This window comes from Callorhinchus milii, unplaced genomic scaffold (genome assembly GCF_018977255.1).
Source record: "Callorhinchus milii isolate IMCB2004 unplaced genomic scaffold, IMCB_Cmil_1.0 Scaffold3, whole genome shotgun sequence".
In the NCBI taxonomy this organism is placed as follows: domain Eukaryota; kingdom Metazoa; phylum Chordata; class Chondrichthyes; order Chimaeriformes; family Callorhinchidae; genus Callorhinchus; species Callorhinchus milii.
Window position 1 is genome coordinate 28,521,141 of NW_024704744.1, and position 17,280 is coordinate 28,538,420.

Consider the following 17,280-nt stretch of genomic DNA (forward strand, 5'->3'; position numbering starts at 1 on the left):
AATTTTCTTCTCTCTCCATTTTCATACATTCTCCCTCTGCTAAGAGGGTGCAAAAAGTACTCTCAAATTGCAGCTGCCATGTAATAGATTATTCACACTCAACAGAGAATTTGCTTTGTACACAACAAGAAGTATGCTAACCTTATTTAGTAGCCTGTCAGAGAATTGAGACCACACGTACCTCAGAGTTTGTCTAAGTTTGCTATGATACACAGTCTACTCTTAGATCCATTAATTCCTTTTTCAGAGGTGCACTGTTCGTTCTCTTGGCTGATAACTGTTGAGATTCCTGATAATTGTGGAAAGTGAATTTGAATTTTTTGCACTTCATGGACTTAATTCTGTAAACATTAGATTTCAAGCCAATGACTAAATCTATGAATATCTTGTTTTTGGATACTTATTCTGTTATCTTGCTTTTAAACAGGTTACATGTCAAAGGTATTGCGGAATTACACAGAGCATGCCTGTGATGGCGAGTATATCTCACTGCGGTGCCCTCATAGAACAACCATCAGTATCCAGTCTTCATTTTATGGTAGAAAAGCACCAAGTCACCAGATGTGCCCCTCTCGCTACCCACAGACCTTCACAGAGCTTGAAGTGGAAGACCTGTCCTGTTCAGCTATCACATCCTTGCAGGTAAATTCCTATTAAAGTATTTTAGTGGTGAGTGTAGATGGCATCACAAAGTTACTTTCAGTAGCAGAGCGATTTAGAACAGGAAACTGAACTCGTATTTTTTGCTTTTAATTGTTCTTGTCAAGGGCTGAGGAGTGAGCTCTCCAAGGGGTCGAAATTACGTAGGAGACTTTGGTAATGTTTATTAAGACATCTGCCATAATTTGGGGAGTTAAGAAAAATAATTGTGTTAATTGTACATGCAAAATTCCTATGAGGACATTGCGTCTTTTTAAAAAAGGATATTGTATTTGGATCCAACCTGTGTGAAAAGGAATTGAAAATTTCTATGGGTTCGGAGAGGTATCCTTATGTCAGACATTGAAATTTTTCATGTGACATCAAGATTGTATGTTTACTTCTTTTTGGAACAGTGTAGATTATTGTTGTCTTGGTGATGCATAACACAGAAGTTGGTGAAAATGTACATACAACACATAAGATCACAATATAATATAATAATAATAAAATGAAGACAAGACTCAGAACAGGAATTAGGTGCATCTGATACCCATGTGGGAAGCAAAGAGAGTGGGGCCCCTAATGGTGTGTGTCCCCAGCATGGCGTGATGGAGGAGGTGAAAGGTAATGACCTTGCCCCTCATACTCGCCATCAGAAACGCCATGGCTAGCACTCTACCAAATACTGTCTGAACGTGTAGTCGGACATGTAGTGCCTGAACACGGATTTAGTTTGGTGTTTGCTGCCCGAATAAACTGGGAACATCTATTTTCAAATTGTGAATAGGATCTGTGCTAAGGAGGATTCCAAGGTTGTAGTGCCCGGGATTTCATTTGCAACCAGGTTTAGGTGCATTGATTATTCAGAAGTTGAGGGGGATGAGTGTGCAGTATTTCAAAATATATTTTAATTAATTTGCTTAAATATTTAGAAATATTGCAATTTTCACCTGTATAAATGTTTCGCCTTCCAGGACACTCCTTGAATCAAGATTTACTTTGGTAAGATACCGGAGCTAATACTTATCTTCTCCTAACCATTTCTGTCTAGCCTTTGAAAGCTCATATAATAGGAGAGTTGGCAGTTTATGACTTAAGTCATGAGGCTCGAAGAAAATTGATGTGATTAGTGCCTTACCAGAGGCAATAGGCTTATATATGTACTGGATAAAGCTTATTAGTGTTGACCTCAGGGCTTACATTCATCAACCTAATAGAAGTTGTCAGAGAGAAAATTAGGAAGAAGCTTAATGCTTTAGGTGAGGGACCACTGAAAACCTCTGGGAATTCAACACAGTTGTATCTTCCATAGTTATTAAAGAAATACCAGTCCTGACAGGAAGCCAAATGGCTGATCATTGAAGCATGGCTTCTCTACTCAATGTATCAAACTAACAAGATTCTTGACTTTCTATGCCATCCTGTAGGTAGGATGAGGAGGATGTACATTTGAACTAACATCCTAGAAGTAGCAAACATAATAATAAAAAATAAATAATATTGAATTTGATATGGCACCTATAATGGAAAATGTATCAAAATATTTTGCACCGAATTTCTGTGAAGTTTCATGATTATTTGTAGATAAACATGCCAGGTATTTTGCCACACCGTGAGGTCCCACAAAGTGAATGACCAATTTATCTGGAGGATTGCTGGACAGGACAATTTTTTAGCAGTGTCATGGGATATTTTAATATCCACCTGAAGAGACTGGACCTTGGTGAAACATCTCATCACATGGAAACTATTACTTTGAAACTTAGAAACCTATATTATGACAAACATAGCACTTTTGACATTACAGTGCTCCCCTACCACTGTACTGGTGTGCCACATGGATTGTGAGCTCAAGTCCTGACATGGGACATGAACCTTCTGATCCATAGATCAACAAGGCTGACGCCTTAAGATGTCAGCTTAGTACAGTAAAACATGTCTGGGATATCCCTTGATCTTTTGGAATTAAGATAACTTTTGAGAAGTTTAAACATATGACATGTAACATGTATCAAATATTTCACATGGAGACTTTTCCTTTGAAACTTAGAAACCCACATTATGGCAAAGATAGCACAAGTGCCTCATTGCTGCTGCCATGGGTAATCCCAAATGCAGCAGCTTTATCTTACATGAAGGAAAGTGGCTGACCTATAATGTAACCTTTAACAAGAGGTTCATCCTGTAACAAGAGCTTGTCTAGCAATGTTTCTGTTACACGTTACAGAAGTTTGTACTTCGTGGGATTCTGAAAGACTACACATGTACATTTGATGGCCTTTTAGTAAATTCAATGAAACATTTCTGGGAAACAGCTAACCAGACAAAGCATTGCATCTCATCCGTTCAAAGCTGGAGACGGTCTATTTTCTACAGTAATTCTAGCTGGGGTCCTGAAGACAAGTTTGATAAAGGAGCAGAAATACAAGGTGCCGATTGTCACAAATTGAAGATGATGAGATAAAGGACATTCTTCAGTCATATTTGTCTGTTTTCAATCGAGTATTTGTGGACACGAGCACGATTCCCTAAAATCAAAGTGAAGGTTTTGTTTGTTTTTGTTTTAGTTCACAAAGAAGTGACACTACTTGAAGAAACCTCTCAAACCGACAATAATATTTTGGTGTACTAGCCTGCTGCTCGCCACAGGCAGTGCATATCACTTTTAACACCTTGTCCATCAGCAATTAATCCATGCCATCAGACCCAGATTGTAGATCAAGTATAGGAATGCCAAGCAGTCATCACTTGGTTGTAGCTGATACATCAGACCATCTGCAGCAGTGAATGCTTTCTGTACATATCACATCGGAAAGGGGTCTTCCATCCCTTGGGGCTATTCCTTAATATGTCTACAGTGTGACTTGATCCTACATGTTTGGATCTAGGGCTAACTCAACTGTTCAGCTGCCCTTCAATAACCATTCAGATCCTACAGTTTGAACTCAGTCTGTACAATTCTTTTAACACACTGGCATTGGTTGTTTGTTGAAAGGTATAGACTGGCTAAAAGGTTCATTTAAATTGTAGGAATGACTACATTGGAGTCTGATTTGCAAGATTTGCTAATCATATTCTGTAGCTACCTAAATATATCTTGAGTCCTGACCCTCTAGATGCCTCCTTGCATCTTTCAGCTCCAACTTCCTTGAAGGCAGGTTTTAGCTAAAGGAAGTTTCTGGCACTTAACAACAGATTGGCATGACTGCTTACTTGAGTTTTTTAGACATAAACTGCTACCTGTATACATATTATTAATACAATTGTTTTAACAAAATAGTCTAAATAAAGTCTTAAGCTAGTGTATTAAAATAGTTGACTTCATTGGAAAATAGTGTTAGGATCTGCTATTTGTCACACAAACTCTCTGCATGTCGGCTTCACAAACTCCTCCCTCCATAGGCTGTAGATCATCCAGAACTCTGCAGTCCGTGTCCTCTCCCGCACCAGGCTCTGCGACTCTATCACCCCCATCCTCGCCTGACTCCACTGGCTTCCCATCACTCAGAGGATACAGTTCAAGATCCTGGTCCTCACCTCTCTGACCTTCTAACCCCTATCAACCTGCCCCCTTCCTCTGTTCAGCGAGTTCTGGCCTGCTTCACGTCCCTAGCCTCGCCTGCCCCACCATTGGTGGGCAGGCCTTCTGTACCTCTGCCTCACCCCCCTCCCTTGCCTCCTTCAAGACCCGCTTCAACATTCTCCTCTTTGACTTTGAGGTCACCCTCCTTCCCACCCTGCCTTCTACTCTCCCCGATCCCAACTCCCAGCTTGGGTCCAAAACATTGATTGTCCAGCGCCTTTGGACATCCTTCCTATGTGAAAGGTGCTATACAATTGTAATGTTGTTGTTGCTGCTGAAAATAAATGTTTATAGGTTCTTGTCTAAATCTGCTTATCCAGTGTGAACAAAGAGTGGAATGCTTGCTATCTATGCTTAAAATTGTGGGGGGCAGACTTGGCAGATCTGCACCCCTTCCTTTGCTGAGATCTTTTAGATTATGTTATTGTTGGCTGGAAGATTGAGCTCTTGCAATGGATTTTGTTATATTTGGACAATAATATTACTATAAATGATGTTTGCTGCTAGGAATTCTAGTGTAACTGAAGCTAGTTATTCTAACTTCTGGTTCTAATATACTGTCTTTATCAGATGAATGATGCCAATCCCCCTACCTAATCTTTAACAAACTTCAGCTGAGTCATGTGGGAAGACTTTGTCCAACAACAAGCTCTACTTCCACAACCTATACAAATAATTTACATTTCTAGCTTCTTAAACTTTGCTGAATTGAATTTTTCTTGGAGCCTTGAGGTCCTGACTGCTCCAGGTATGAAAATTGTACTGAATGACAGCAACTTGCACTTTTATAGCACCTGTCATATAAAATAAACTTTGCATTTAAATATTCTAGGGAACACAGCAGCCCAAAATCTCACGGTTCTCATCTCCTCCACCTACCCGACCTCCCCCGAAAACTCTCCGAATCTGTAAGCAATCTAGGCGTCAGGTTCGACCCTCAATTATCCTTCCTCCCCCACATCTGGTCCCTCACCAGGACCGCTTTTTTCCACCTCCGACGCATTGCCCGTCTCCGCTAATACCTCTCTCCGAAAGCCTCTGAAACCCTGGTCCATGCCTTTGTCACCTCTCGGCAGAACTATTCAAATGCCCTCCTCGCCGGCCTCCCCTCCACCAGCATCCATAAAATCCAGATTATACAAAACTCTGCCGCCCGCATTCTTACCCGCACTAAACTCCGCTCCCCGATTACCCCAGTGCTTGCCAGACTGCACTGGCTGCCTGTCCCAGAGAGGATCGACTTCAAGATCCTCACACTTGTCTTCAAATCCCTCCACTCCTCTGCATCCCCCTACCTCTCTGACCTCCTCTCTCCTCAAAACAGTGTCCGTTGCTTTCATTCCACCGGGTCTAGCCTCCTCCTTGTCCCGCGAATCCTCCGCTCCACCATCGTGGAGGCAGCTGTGCTTTCAGCCACTATGCTCTGAGGCTCTGGAACTCCCTTCCTCACTCCCTTCACCTCGCTCCCTCTCTTCCTATTTTCAGGTCTTGGCTGAAGACCTCTCTTTTCGACCGCGCCTTTGGTCAACTTCCTCCCCCTACCTCTGGCTCAGCCCCGGGATCCGTTACTGTGAAGCGCTCTGAGCTGCCATCCGGTGTGGAGGGCGCTATATAAATCCAAGTTGTTGTTGTTGTAACAGGGAGGAGGAGGGAGAATTAAAGATGTTAACCCCAAAACAGTCAAAAATATGCTTTTAACAGGGCTCTGAAGAGGGAATAAAGAAGTGATGGAAGAGGGTTCCAGAGGGCAGGGGGCAGTGAATGAAGGTTATCCTACCAGTAGTGGAATGGAGGGAATGAGGAATAAATAGGAGACCAGAATTGAACTAAAGGATACTACATGAGAATAAGTTTGATTTGCACAGCTAATGACAGACGAGACCTTGTCTTTGAAGGTCAGGACAAGAATTATAAGTTTATCTACTGGAGTACTTATTCAGTCACTAAGTCACTGACTCATCGGCAGGATGTCGAGGGGCAGACCATACACTACATAACACAATTACATTTGTATAGCGTCTTTCATGTCGGGAGGACGTCTCAAGGCACTGGACAGTCAGGGATTTGGACCCAATCACTGGCAACAGGGATTCTTCCTACTCAGCTTCTGTTAAACATGCCAGCCAAAGCCCTAATGGGCAAGATGGTTGTAGCTAGACAAGCACTGTGAAGTTTGCAAAACATTGTTCTCAATGGCAAGCTGGAAGAACTCCAAGAGTGGCCCAACAAATATTTTGTGGTCCCCAAGCCTTGACTCTTGCCAATCTGCGCTGAATACTCTCTGGAATTAGGTAAGCAGGCTGTTTCCTGCCAGGAAGAGTGTACATTCCATTTCATATAATATATATATATGGAACTCGGTCTGGTATGGATACTCTGAAGCATGGTGATTGATTTCTGGATGTGTGAGACATACGGCTGACTTTCTAAAAAAATAGGCACTAAATCGAATCTTTGTGTTTATTTTGTAGTGTCAACTCCTTAAAAAATATCATCCCATTCTTTGGCTGTGTAACAGTAACATTAGATATCACTGCATCTTAGATCCCATTTCATTTATACCTGGCACAGAGCCACATGGATCTGCAGCCAGAGAACAGTGGTAAAGACTGTGGTTACACAGTGTCTTACTCTAAAAGAATCAAATAGACAGAAATAATTTGAAGAATTGATAGTGATCAAATATGAAATTGATTGACAGTCAGACAGACTTTAATGCAAACATCCAGGTAAGTAACATTGAGCATTAGATGTCCATTTCTGTAATCCTAATACCATGAAAGGATTTATTTTTCAGTAGCATATCTACTTTATACCACACTAAAGTCAATAATATCCCATTACTGGCTAATTGGAGAACCCTAACTTGTTACAGATCTGGGCATTTTTGCTCATGTGTAAAATGTGATGCACGAGCAACAACAATTATGATTGAGTTATATCCAAGTTTATCTCAGTTGGTAGCATTGTTGCCTCTGGGTAAGAAGGTTGTGGTTTCAGTCCCGTGCTGGGACTTGAGCTCATAGTTTAGACTGACAATTCAGTGCAAAATTGAGGGAGGTGCATCTTTGTAAATGAGACGTCAAAACGAAGTTCCAGTTCCATGTTCAGGTGAACGCAAAAGATCCCATAACGCTGTTTGAAAAGGGAAGAGAGCGCCCTCCAATTGGTCATTTCACCTCACAGTGATTGTGGGACTTTGCAAATGGCTGACGTGTTTCCCTATTTTNAAAAAAAGTCATTATTGTTAAGTCGCTACAAAAATGCAAGTTCTGTCTTTAACTGGCTTCATTAATGTCTCATTAGGGTCTAAGTATCAATCTATTTGTGCAAGAGCTGGTTAACGTTGATGTTAACGGAAAAAACTTCTAAATGGAAGATGGACCGCACAATTATATACAGTTTAGCAGAGAAATTACACAATTGCACTCAGTGGTTTAGCAGAAGTTGAGTTTTTATGTTGTGAGTTATTATTATCTCTGACATTTTAATGAAATTCAAGTCATTTTCTCCCTTTCTTTTTAAACCCTATTTTTAATTCTCTCATTGAAAATCCTGGGAGCAGTGCAAATTCTGCTTATATTGTCCAACCTGTAATGGTTTGTGAAAAAAATGGTATCACAATGGCGTTATCAAACTGTTCAAAAGACTCTGGTCATTGGGCAAAGTAATATTAATTCAGTCCAGATTATTTGCTGAATGCTGTAAAAGAAAAAATAATGAATAAAAAGCATTGTGTAGAGATCTCAACATCAGGTATGGCATTTTGATAACATTTGTGGTTCTATTTTCTGTTCCTCTAGAAAATGTTGGACGAATGCCAGGATAGAAGGAGTTGTCAGCTTCTTGTCAACAGTCGAATATTTGGGACAGACCCTTGTCCTGGAACCAGCAAATATCTTGTTGTGTGGTATAAATGTCGACCAAGTAAGTAGCTCACCTGGCATCTATTAACATGAAGCGTGGTGTGTGCTTTAGCTCTGTGTGTGGCTATTAACCACATCAACAACAACAACTTTTATATAGTACCCTAAATGTGGGGTAGTGTCCTGTAGCACCTATTAACACTTACTCTGCTATATTGCCACAATAAATGACTCACAAGTCACAGTCTACAAAACACAAGGAGGACATTGCCCATTGTGTCTGGGTCCCTTAGTGGAACTATTGACTGTATTCCTTGCTTTTTCCCGTTTAGTATGTTTTCCTCTAGTATTTATTTATAAATGTTGTTATGGACTCATCTTCTTCAGTCATTTGTGTGAAGACGTTTGTTTAAAAAAATCTCCAGGTGTGTAAAAATGTTAATCATTTACATAATAAAGGGCACGTGCAATTCCCTCTGTATATGTATATAATACATGGTGCTAATACACCTGGATTTACACATATTGCCTAATGGAACCCAGTTCTATCACTTCATCTCTCGCCTCCTGGAACCCTGTCAATCACTCAGTCTCTTGAGCCCTCTCTTTTTGTCTCTAACTCCTGCCCCTAATCTTACCTCTCATTAAAAAATAACCTCCCTTGCCGTGAATCTAGTCATCAGTGTATATAAGGAAAAGGAGAAGTCCCAGTAAAGGCAGGCCTGAGGCATACCTCCACCCCTTTCAATTCAGCTCTTAATGACTACCCTCTGCTTCCTTCCCTTTGTTTAAAATGTTTGATCATTGGCAAAATTATGTGAAAAACAAGAAAGGTCTAGTTAGAAGGGGGTAAAATGTTAGAAGGGGTTAAAAAGAAGAATCAAGCAGGCCAATTTTATCTTCAGAAAGTGCCAAGGACTTGCCTCAAAAGAAGTAGAGTTAGGATTACAGCAGTTGTATTCACTTAAAATCATTGGCAAAATTAGTGTGCACCCAAGAAATATTTCACGTGATGGTAGACGATTGGAAACCATATAGGGAAAGGATATGCTAAAGGAAGAAATTCAACTGCTGAATAATAATAATAATAATAATCCTTGCATTTGATATAGCGCTTTTCACGTCGGGAGGACGTCCCAAAGCGCTTCACAGAAGACACTGTAAAGTGAATTGACTGTATATTTGTGGGCGAATGCGGCAGCCAATTGCGCACAGCAATGTCCCACAAACAGTCGTAGATTGAAAATGACCAATTTATTATTGTTTTGGGTTTTGGAGGGATTATTATTAGGCGTGTGGAGTAAGGAAACTTGCCCAAGGTTTCACCCTGCCTGGAATTGAACTCAGGTCTCTCACTTGCAAAGCGACTGCTCTAACCACTGAGCTACAGGACTCCACAAATGAGAAGGACTAACAAATGCAGTGAGAATTTGTGAAAAAAATATTATTGCCAACCCTGAATTCCTCTGGAATCTAGAATTTCTGTCAAATAGGAGTAAAATAGACTTTTTCCATATAGGTGATATTGTCATATGGTCAAGTGAAAGAACTCTATTCACTAAAATGAGGCACATTGCCATGCACATCCTAGTTTGGACTTGCAGCCACAGACTCGTGTGTTTATTGGGCTTATAATGGAGGCGGGAATAGGAAGAACTAAAGACCGCTTTGCAGAGATTTTGTATTTAAAATAGTTATTGCAAGTCCTTTTTGGCAAATTACGTACTTTTCAATTCATTGGCTTATTCCTGTCATAAGATTAACCTTTCTGACCTTTTGAAAGCTATCCAATTCGTGATTTTGCAAAAAAAGACACATTGCTATTTCTAAAAGCTGACAAGTAGCAAAATCCCATCTTGGTATTTTTGAATTTTGAACCGAAGTGGAAAACAATTTGCAATTGTTAGATTTACAAAATAAATCACAAATTACACCCCAAGGAGACATTGGAGTTTAATGTTCATCCATGTTTTTGGGAAATTGATTTGGAAACCAGACTCCTTTTGTTACTTTAAAAGCCAATAAAGTAAGTGTGATGTATTGCACTGGGCCTTCCCTCATCTCATTAAAATAGCATTTTGGCTTCATCTCTGTGGTGAATTGTAATAGAATGCCACTCACGGGAGGTTCACTTGTGACAAATGGGCTCCCCAGGTCCCCTTGTTAAACTACCATAGAAACTCAAATGGAAGGGAAAAAGAAAGTGAATTTAACAATGTGATGTTTATCTTTGCATGAAATGATTTTACCATGGGCAGATCCTTAAATGCAATGTTATTTGTCAGCCTCGCCAAAGCATATTTGTTGCATCTCTATTGATTTTTTGATGGGCGGGTGGAGAAGTGGGGACCAATGGAGTTGGTCAGTGGAAATCTATCATTGCAGTAAATTTTCCAAGTGTTGGTTAACTGGAACCTGTTTAAAAAAAGGCGATTGTTGAACGTCATGCCGAGGTGTTGTTTTTCCCATGGTCAAGGCCGTGTTGAGGTTTATTTCTTTATTCCATCTCTGCTTTGTCCTATTCAGGGCATCCATACAGTTCATAACCCACTGTGCTGTCCATTTTGGGAGTTATATAGTTACACAGCTCATAACCGACCAGATACATTACATCTATCAATGTATCTGAATCACTGAATAGATAGAATATTAAACTAAAACATTGAAAGCAACATTTGGGGAAATGTTCACAGGTGTTAACACAAGAACAGAAAACAATGTGTCCTTTGGGAGATTGGATTTATCCAGCCAACCCACTGAAGATTCTTTATTGCCGACTTGTTTTTTTTAGCAGAGTCTGACTCTGTTCTCACAAGTAGTGATTCAACCCTGCTTGACTAGATATTGACATTGCTTAATCTAAGGGAATTTTTTTTTTACTTTGTGTTCCGAGCCCTCAAATTTCATCTAATTTTAGTGTGGATGAAAATAATGTCTTGAAACTTGAGATCACGTTGCCCTGACATTATTATTATTAAATTGATATTCTGCATATAAATTTATGAATGATTCTTTCTGAAAGTCACTGAAAGTCCAGCAAAAACACATTTAAAAACGCCTCTATGCAGAACAGCTGAGCTGTCGTTGCCATGAGCTTTGTTCCTCTCTACACCCAACTATCAGTGCTCCTGCTCCTTCAGGCTACTATCAATCACCGCTTGCATTAAAGACAATTACATCGAGTTTAGTTAACTTGCAGAGAGATCTATAACCTGAAATAAGATTATATAGAAAACCTGAAACATAAAGAATCACTGAGCTAGTTACAGAAGTAATCAATCTATGAGAAAAAAGAGCGGTGTTCATTATCATCCTAGAAGAGGGGAGAGGGTTGGAGAGGGACAGAATACTGAAATAAACACATCTCGCCATCTGGGGGTGAAAAGAGAGTTGGCTTTTATTCTTCTCTAGCAAACAAAATTGGGAAATAAAAAACAAAATTAAATTAAAAAACTTCTCGGTCAACTTTCACTGAAATGAAGCATAGATCATGTTGTCTGCATGTTTCTTTTAGAAAGAATAGGGGTTCACCGGGGGTGAATTTGTTTCCTGCAGTAACCAAAATTTATTTTTGAATCAGATATTTCACTTGCTTTCTCACTCCAATCTGTAATGTTTCTATTTTCTTTAAAATGGATTATTAATTTTTAAAAGTAAGTTTTTTGTGTAGCCCATCTTTCACATATCCCATATAAAACATAATTTTGGTTGGTCTTGCACCAGGTCGTCTCTCAGTGCGGTCATGTGTCTGGACCATGAGGGAGGTGGGAGTTTGTGACTCACTGTTCCTCTCTGTTTGGAAACACACAGTGTTCATTGAGGACCTCCTTCCAACAGACTGGCTCATTTATTGGGACCTCACCATGTATGGACATGTGGTCAGGCTTCCCTGATTGCCAGGGTCCAAAACAATGGTTTTCTAACATGGTGCTACCTTGTATTCTCACAAGCGCTACCGTAAAAATCAATTTTCTTGCTTTCCTGTCACAAAAAGCATCAACCTCCTAAATATTCTGGCACTTTCTATAAACATCCATTTAAACTGCTCATTTTATAATCCTAAACCCTGGCGACTCACTTGAAATTCTAGTAATTTGCTTATCTGAATATTTCTGAACTATTCCATCAGGCTGAGAATGCATAGATACATAGAATAATATGACATGGACACAGACCAACTAGTCTATGCCAGTATTTACCTCCACCCTCCCACTTTCCCTTGCCTAAACCCCTCAATTCCTTTCTCCCTCCTGTATGTATTGAGTTTTCTTTTAAATACACAAAACAAACTTTTTTGAAAGGTTTAAAATCTCGATCAGGCCAGTTAGGCAACAATCTCTATCTGCCTGCACACCTCTCCAATCAGTGCCACGTGTCTGATTAATCGAGATCATCTATTATTTCAGTTTATCTCTGATCTAAACACGCTTATTGTTGGGTTGGGTTTGGGATCTGGGGTATCCTAAGGCCTGTTGTGATGCAGTAGATAATTTATTTGATCTCTAGAGCAGCGACAATTACATTTAACCACTGATGTCTCCAGCGCAAGTAGCTTTCACTCTGATGCTATTGGAGCACGTGGCCTTTGTAATGTGCTTGTGGCACTATTTCATTACAGAAGCTAATAGCCTTTGAAGCAGATTTAGTATTGATGGGAGGGCAGCACAAGGAGACAGGCCTTTGTACCAAGACACTCTTTGCAAGGCAGGTGGGTAAATACAATTTTAGAATTGAGGACAGAGGTCATCACCTTTGACCTCGGGGGAAGTAGAACTGCATTATTCTGAAAAACCTTTCAGGCTGCTTATACCTCTTTACCTTCTGAATATTTGGCATTCCCAATCTGTTAGAATCCATCTCCAACAACAGACCATCATTCTTTTCAGTGTTTGCTTTAGTATTTGTCAAAAGCTTGTCTGAGGCAAAAGAATGGCCTGATAATGAAACAATAGCAAGTAACCCCACTTCTCAAATAAGAATTATGGATTTTTGACACAGGGCAGTTAAAGGAAAACCTACAAGGATGTTCAAGTTATAATGTAACTTTGTGGCTTTTGCCTCCATTTTAGAGTGCAGCCTGAAGAGTCTTGGAGCAAAACTGGCTGCACCTGAATGGCTTCCAGAAATGAAGAATCTCAGTATCAGGAGATTGTAAAAATAGAAGCAAACGCAAACCTTAAAGTGTCAGCGTGGTTCGGTTGGTAGCACTCAAACCTCTGAGCCAGAAGGTTGTGGGTTCCGCTCACTCCGTGACTTTGAGCTCACAGTCTAAGATGATACTCTAATTCAGTGCTCTGCTTAGTTGAAGGTGCCATCCTTCAGATGAGATGTTCAATAGAGGTCTTGAGTTCCTGTTCATATGGATGTTGAAGATCCCCTGACACAATTTGAAAAGAGAAAGGATGCAATAAAATTGGTCATTCAGTTCATGGCTGTTTGTGGGACATTGCTGTGGGCAAATTGGCTGCTGTGTTCACTTATAAATACAAAGATTATTAGTATATTAATGCGGTTAGAATCTTTTTGGACAGTTGATATGTATGACTCATGCAAAAATGCTTTTTTCAAAAAAAACTTCAACCCCTCTTCCCTGCCCCCTTCCCCCAACATACACGACAGACAAACCAAATTGATAGTTTTTGAGGATCTGTCTGTGTGACAATATCACGTCCTTTGGGGTGGGGTTAACGCATTGAAATATAAAGAAAACTATGGAACTGTTTACAGAAAGCCAGAGGCAATACCTCTAATAAGTACAAAATTAGTAAAAACTATAGAACCTGTGAAACAGCACCCCCATTCCATCAGTTAAAAGGAAGGATTTAAAAGTGACTTTATGCGATTCCAGATGAATACAAGAGTAAAGTGGCCTGTGAAGATGACAAGCTCCGACTGAACTGTAAACGGAGTATGGTGATAGCCATCTACTCCACTATCTTTGGCCGGTCACAAGAAGGCAGCTTGGAGTGTCCATACAAGAATATTGGAGTCCCAGCGATTGGTAAGTGGTGAAGTATTTTGAGTGCCTACCCGACTTTCTGTGCACATACACAGTGAATGTGAAACCACTGACTGCTTCATGCTCTGCCACTGTCATGCGCTCTCGGATGCTACCTTGCATTAGGGGCGCAAAATAAATACAAATTGTTGCTGTTGTCTCATTTGGGAGATGAGTTCATGACTCGGGTGCAATATTTCAGGGTTAACTACGTGCAAACACATGTGCATAGAGGAAAATTATAGTGTCTTTAGATTATATAATAAACAATCAAAAGAAGTACGGTACAGGTCTTAGTCTCCGATCAATGTCAAGAGACGTTCAGAAGAACTCCAGAAGCAACTCTTTCTGCAGACTAAGATCACTACGATCCATTAGACCCCCACTGCCCTGGCAGCATTTTGTGTCAGCTTCTAGGCAGGACTGAATTCAATTTGAATTGTATTGATTTGGACTAAATTTACTCTTCCTTCCATTAACACAGCATTTCATCCAGTAATCAGTTCAAGTGTCTGGAGCTCATAGGATATTGTAAAGGACGGGCGGGGGCAAGGGGAACCAGGGTTGAATGTGACTCATGACTCAAATCACCCTGTTTACAGCAGAATGATTAGCCCCAGTGCAGAGAGGAAATGAGCTTCATTTACATGGCTCACATGAATTGAAAACAGCCGTAAATAAACAGAGATTCCCACTTACAGTGTAAACAGGCTTTGATGTAAACAGGCTTGCGTGTTTCCAATAAGCCATTATGCTCACAGCTTCAAACCATTTTGAGCAGTGCTGTCATGTAGCAGTTTGTTTGGAATAATTCACTTCAACAGACGAGCAAATTTCTTTCGAGTTAAACACACCTGATGTATGCTTCCTTACAACAAAAAATTTGGCATGAGATTTTCTACTTGTTTATTTAGTTATAAAACTCATTTAAAATGTATAAACTAACCAGTTGGAAATTAGGGTTAAGGATGTTTATACACTGGCAGTCTGTCTATACAATGATCAAATTGGAATATACAATCTAGAGTTAAAATTACCACTTAACTAAGGAGTCTGTGACCAGCACGTGACAACCTCCAACAATTATTGGCAATGAACACTGAATCACTACCAGTCAACCACAAATGGAACAACTGACAGGAATAAAATGACCTGTTTTATTCAGGAAGCAGGAGGAAAACAGAAGCGAGTATGGTTTAACAAATTTTGAAAGAAAGTAGGTTGAAGTCAGTTGTGGGTTCAAGTGCCATGTTGCACTTTAAACTCACAGCCTAGCCTGACATTTCAATGCATTGCTGGGGAGTTGCAGGTTTTGCCTGTACGTTCTGTCTTTCAGATGAGATGGTAAATTGAGGACCTGATGAGGTGAACATTAATAAATCCTATGGCACTATTTGAAAAGAGAAGGGAGTTCTCTTGGTGTTCTGGCCAACAATCCCCCAGATAAAATTGGTCATTCACTTCATGTTTATAGCCTGCTTCTTTTGAACAGTAAAATAGTGGCACTAAGCATCATATGTTACAGGCCTCCTCCTAAACTAGAATGAGGGAGAAGTCGATTGTAAATTCCAGATATGCACACAATTTATTTTGCTGCAGTGGATGAAGTTAAAAGAAATGGGACTCCCTTAAACTGCAAATGTGTGGGAACTGGCTTGATTCATAGCGAACAAAGCCAAGTTAGATTATAGACTGAAGTGGACTGAGATGCGTTTCATGGACTGTCGCCAAAAATCATAGGAGCTAGTGAATAATAGCAAACCAGATTGTCTCCTTATACATTATTAGAAATGATCTGTTCAGGCATAGCCACAAGCAGTCTTGTTTTACACAGAGGGATAATAATGACTTAAGACAAGAACCCCCCTTCACTGGAGCCTTTGGGTGATAAAAGCAGTATTGTGCATTGTAATAAATGATGTCAGAGTAACTGGATCTGCTCATTTACTTAGTTTGTGAAAGGCATTTTGTAATGAATCGCTATGCAGAGAAAGTCTGCAAGCAGCCCTTTCAAAGGAGTAAATAAGAGAGCAACGTCTGTGGCAGAACTAAAGAGCTGCCCACTGAGCTAAAGCTACTGCAGCTGGTTGGAGACTGTGTTGAGCTGAGGCCCTCGGGCTGAGAGAGACATGATGAGTTGTTTGGGGATGTCCAGTATAAAAATGTATAAGATCCAACATCTCATTTTCCTTGTTAATTAAAACCCTCCTGCTCACCTTTGTAGTCTATTAACCATGACCTGATTAAAAACTGCTGTCAAACTCCATAGTGGTTTAGCTCTGACTGGGTCTCTTGCCTCTGGATCAGAGATTCTGGGTCCAAGCCCCAAATTGGGACTCGCTCTCAAGTTCAGTGCCAGATGTTTAGGTGGATGTTAAAGACCCCATGGCACTATTTGTAAAGAAAAGGGTGTTGTCCTGTCTGGATAAATTGATCATTCACTTCATGGCTATGTGTAGGACTTTGCTGAGCACAAATTTCCTGCAAATACAGAGTCACCACACTTGACAGCATTGGTCTGTGAATTGTTTTAAGACAGTTTGACAGTATAGGCGCAAGGATTATTATTAAGTGGAAACCTGGCCTGTTATTTGAATTTGAATTTCCTGCAAAGAGAATTCTTCAGTGTCAAACAAATCAATTCTGGATTCCCTTGGATATTTGTTAGGGATTTTCTTTTCACCACCTCTTCCCCTCCATCCCCTATCGCAAATCCCAAGTCGACAAAGGACAAATAAGATGCAGATGATAAACTTGTGCATTTTCCTCATCCATCTGTGTTTGGATTTGGCAGCTTGGCATTTATTTGCTGGGAATTTTCCAATCACACATCCATACAATAAACACATCAAAATTGATTCCAGTGGAGTCCTGTAGCTCATTGGTTAGAGCACTCGCTTTGCAAGCGAGAGACCTGAGTTCAATTCCAGGCAGGGCGAAACCTTGGGCAAGTTTCCTTACTCCACATGCCTAATAATAATCCCTCCAAAACCAAAACAATAATAAATTGGTCATTTTCAATCCATGACTGTTTGTGGGACATTGCTGTGCACAATTGGCTGTCGCGATGGCCCACAAATATACAGTCAATTCACTTTGCAGTGTGTTCTGTGAAGCGCTTTGGGATGTCCTCCCGACGTGAAAAGCGCTTTATCAAATGCAAGGATTATCATTATCATTATCATTCTCTT

General features: G+C 40.2%; 1 protein-coding gene across 2 annotated transcripts in view; it reads left to right on the top strand.

The window, feature by feature from the left end:
• Positions 1-17,280, top strand: part of LOC103185001 (protein eva-1 homolog A) — a 162,178-nt gene that overhangs the window by 74,305 nt on the left and 70,593 nt on the right. For both annotated transcript variants that reach the window (XM_007903307.2, XM_007903308.2), the window contains exons 2-4: positions 428-642; positions 8,029-8,152; positions 13,940-14,092. In XM_007903307.2, coding sequence (XP_007901498.1) covers positions 428-642; positions 8,029-8,152; positions 13,940-14,092 — 492 coding nt within the window. The remainder of the gene's footprint in view (positions 1-427; positions 643-8,028; positions 8,153-13,939; positions 14,093-17,280) is intronic.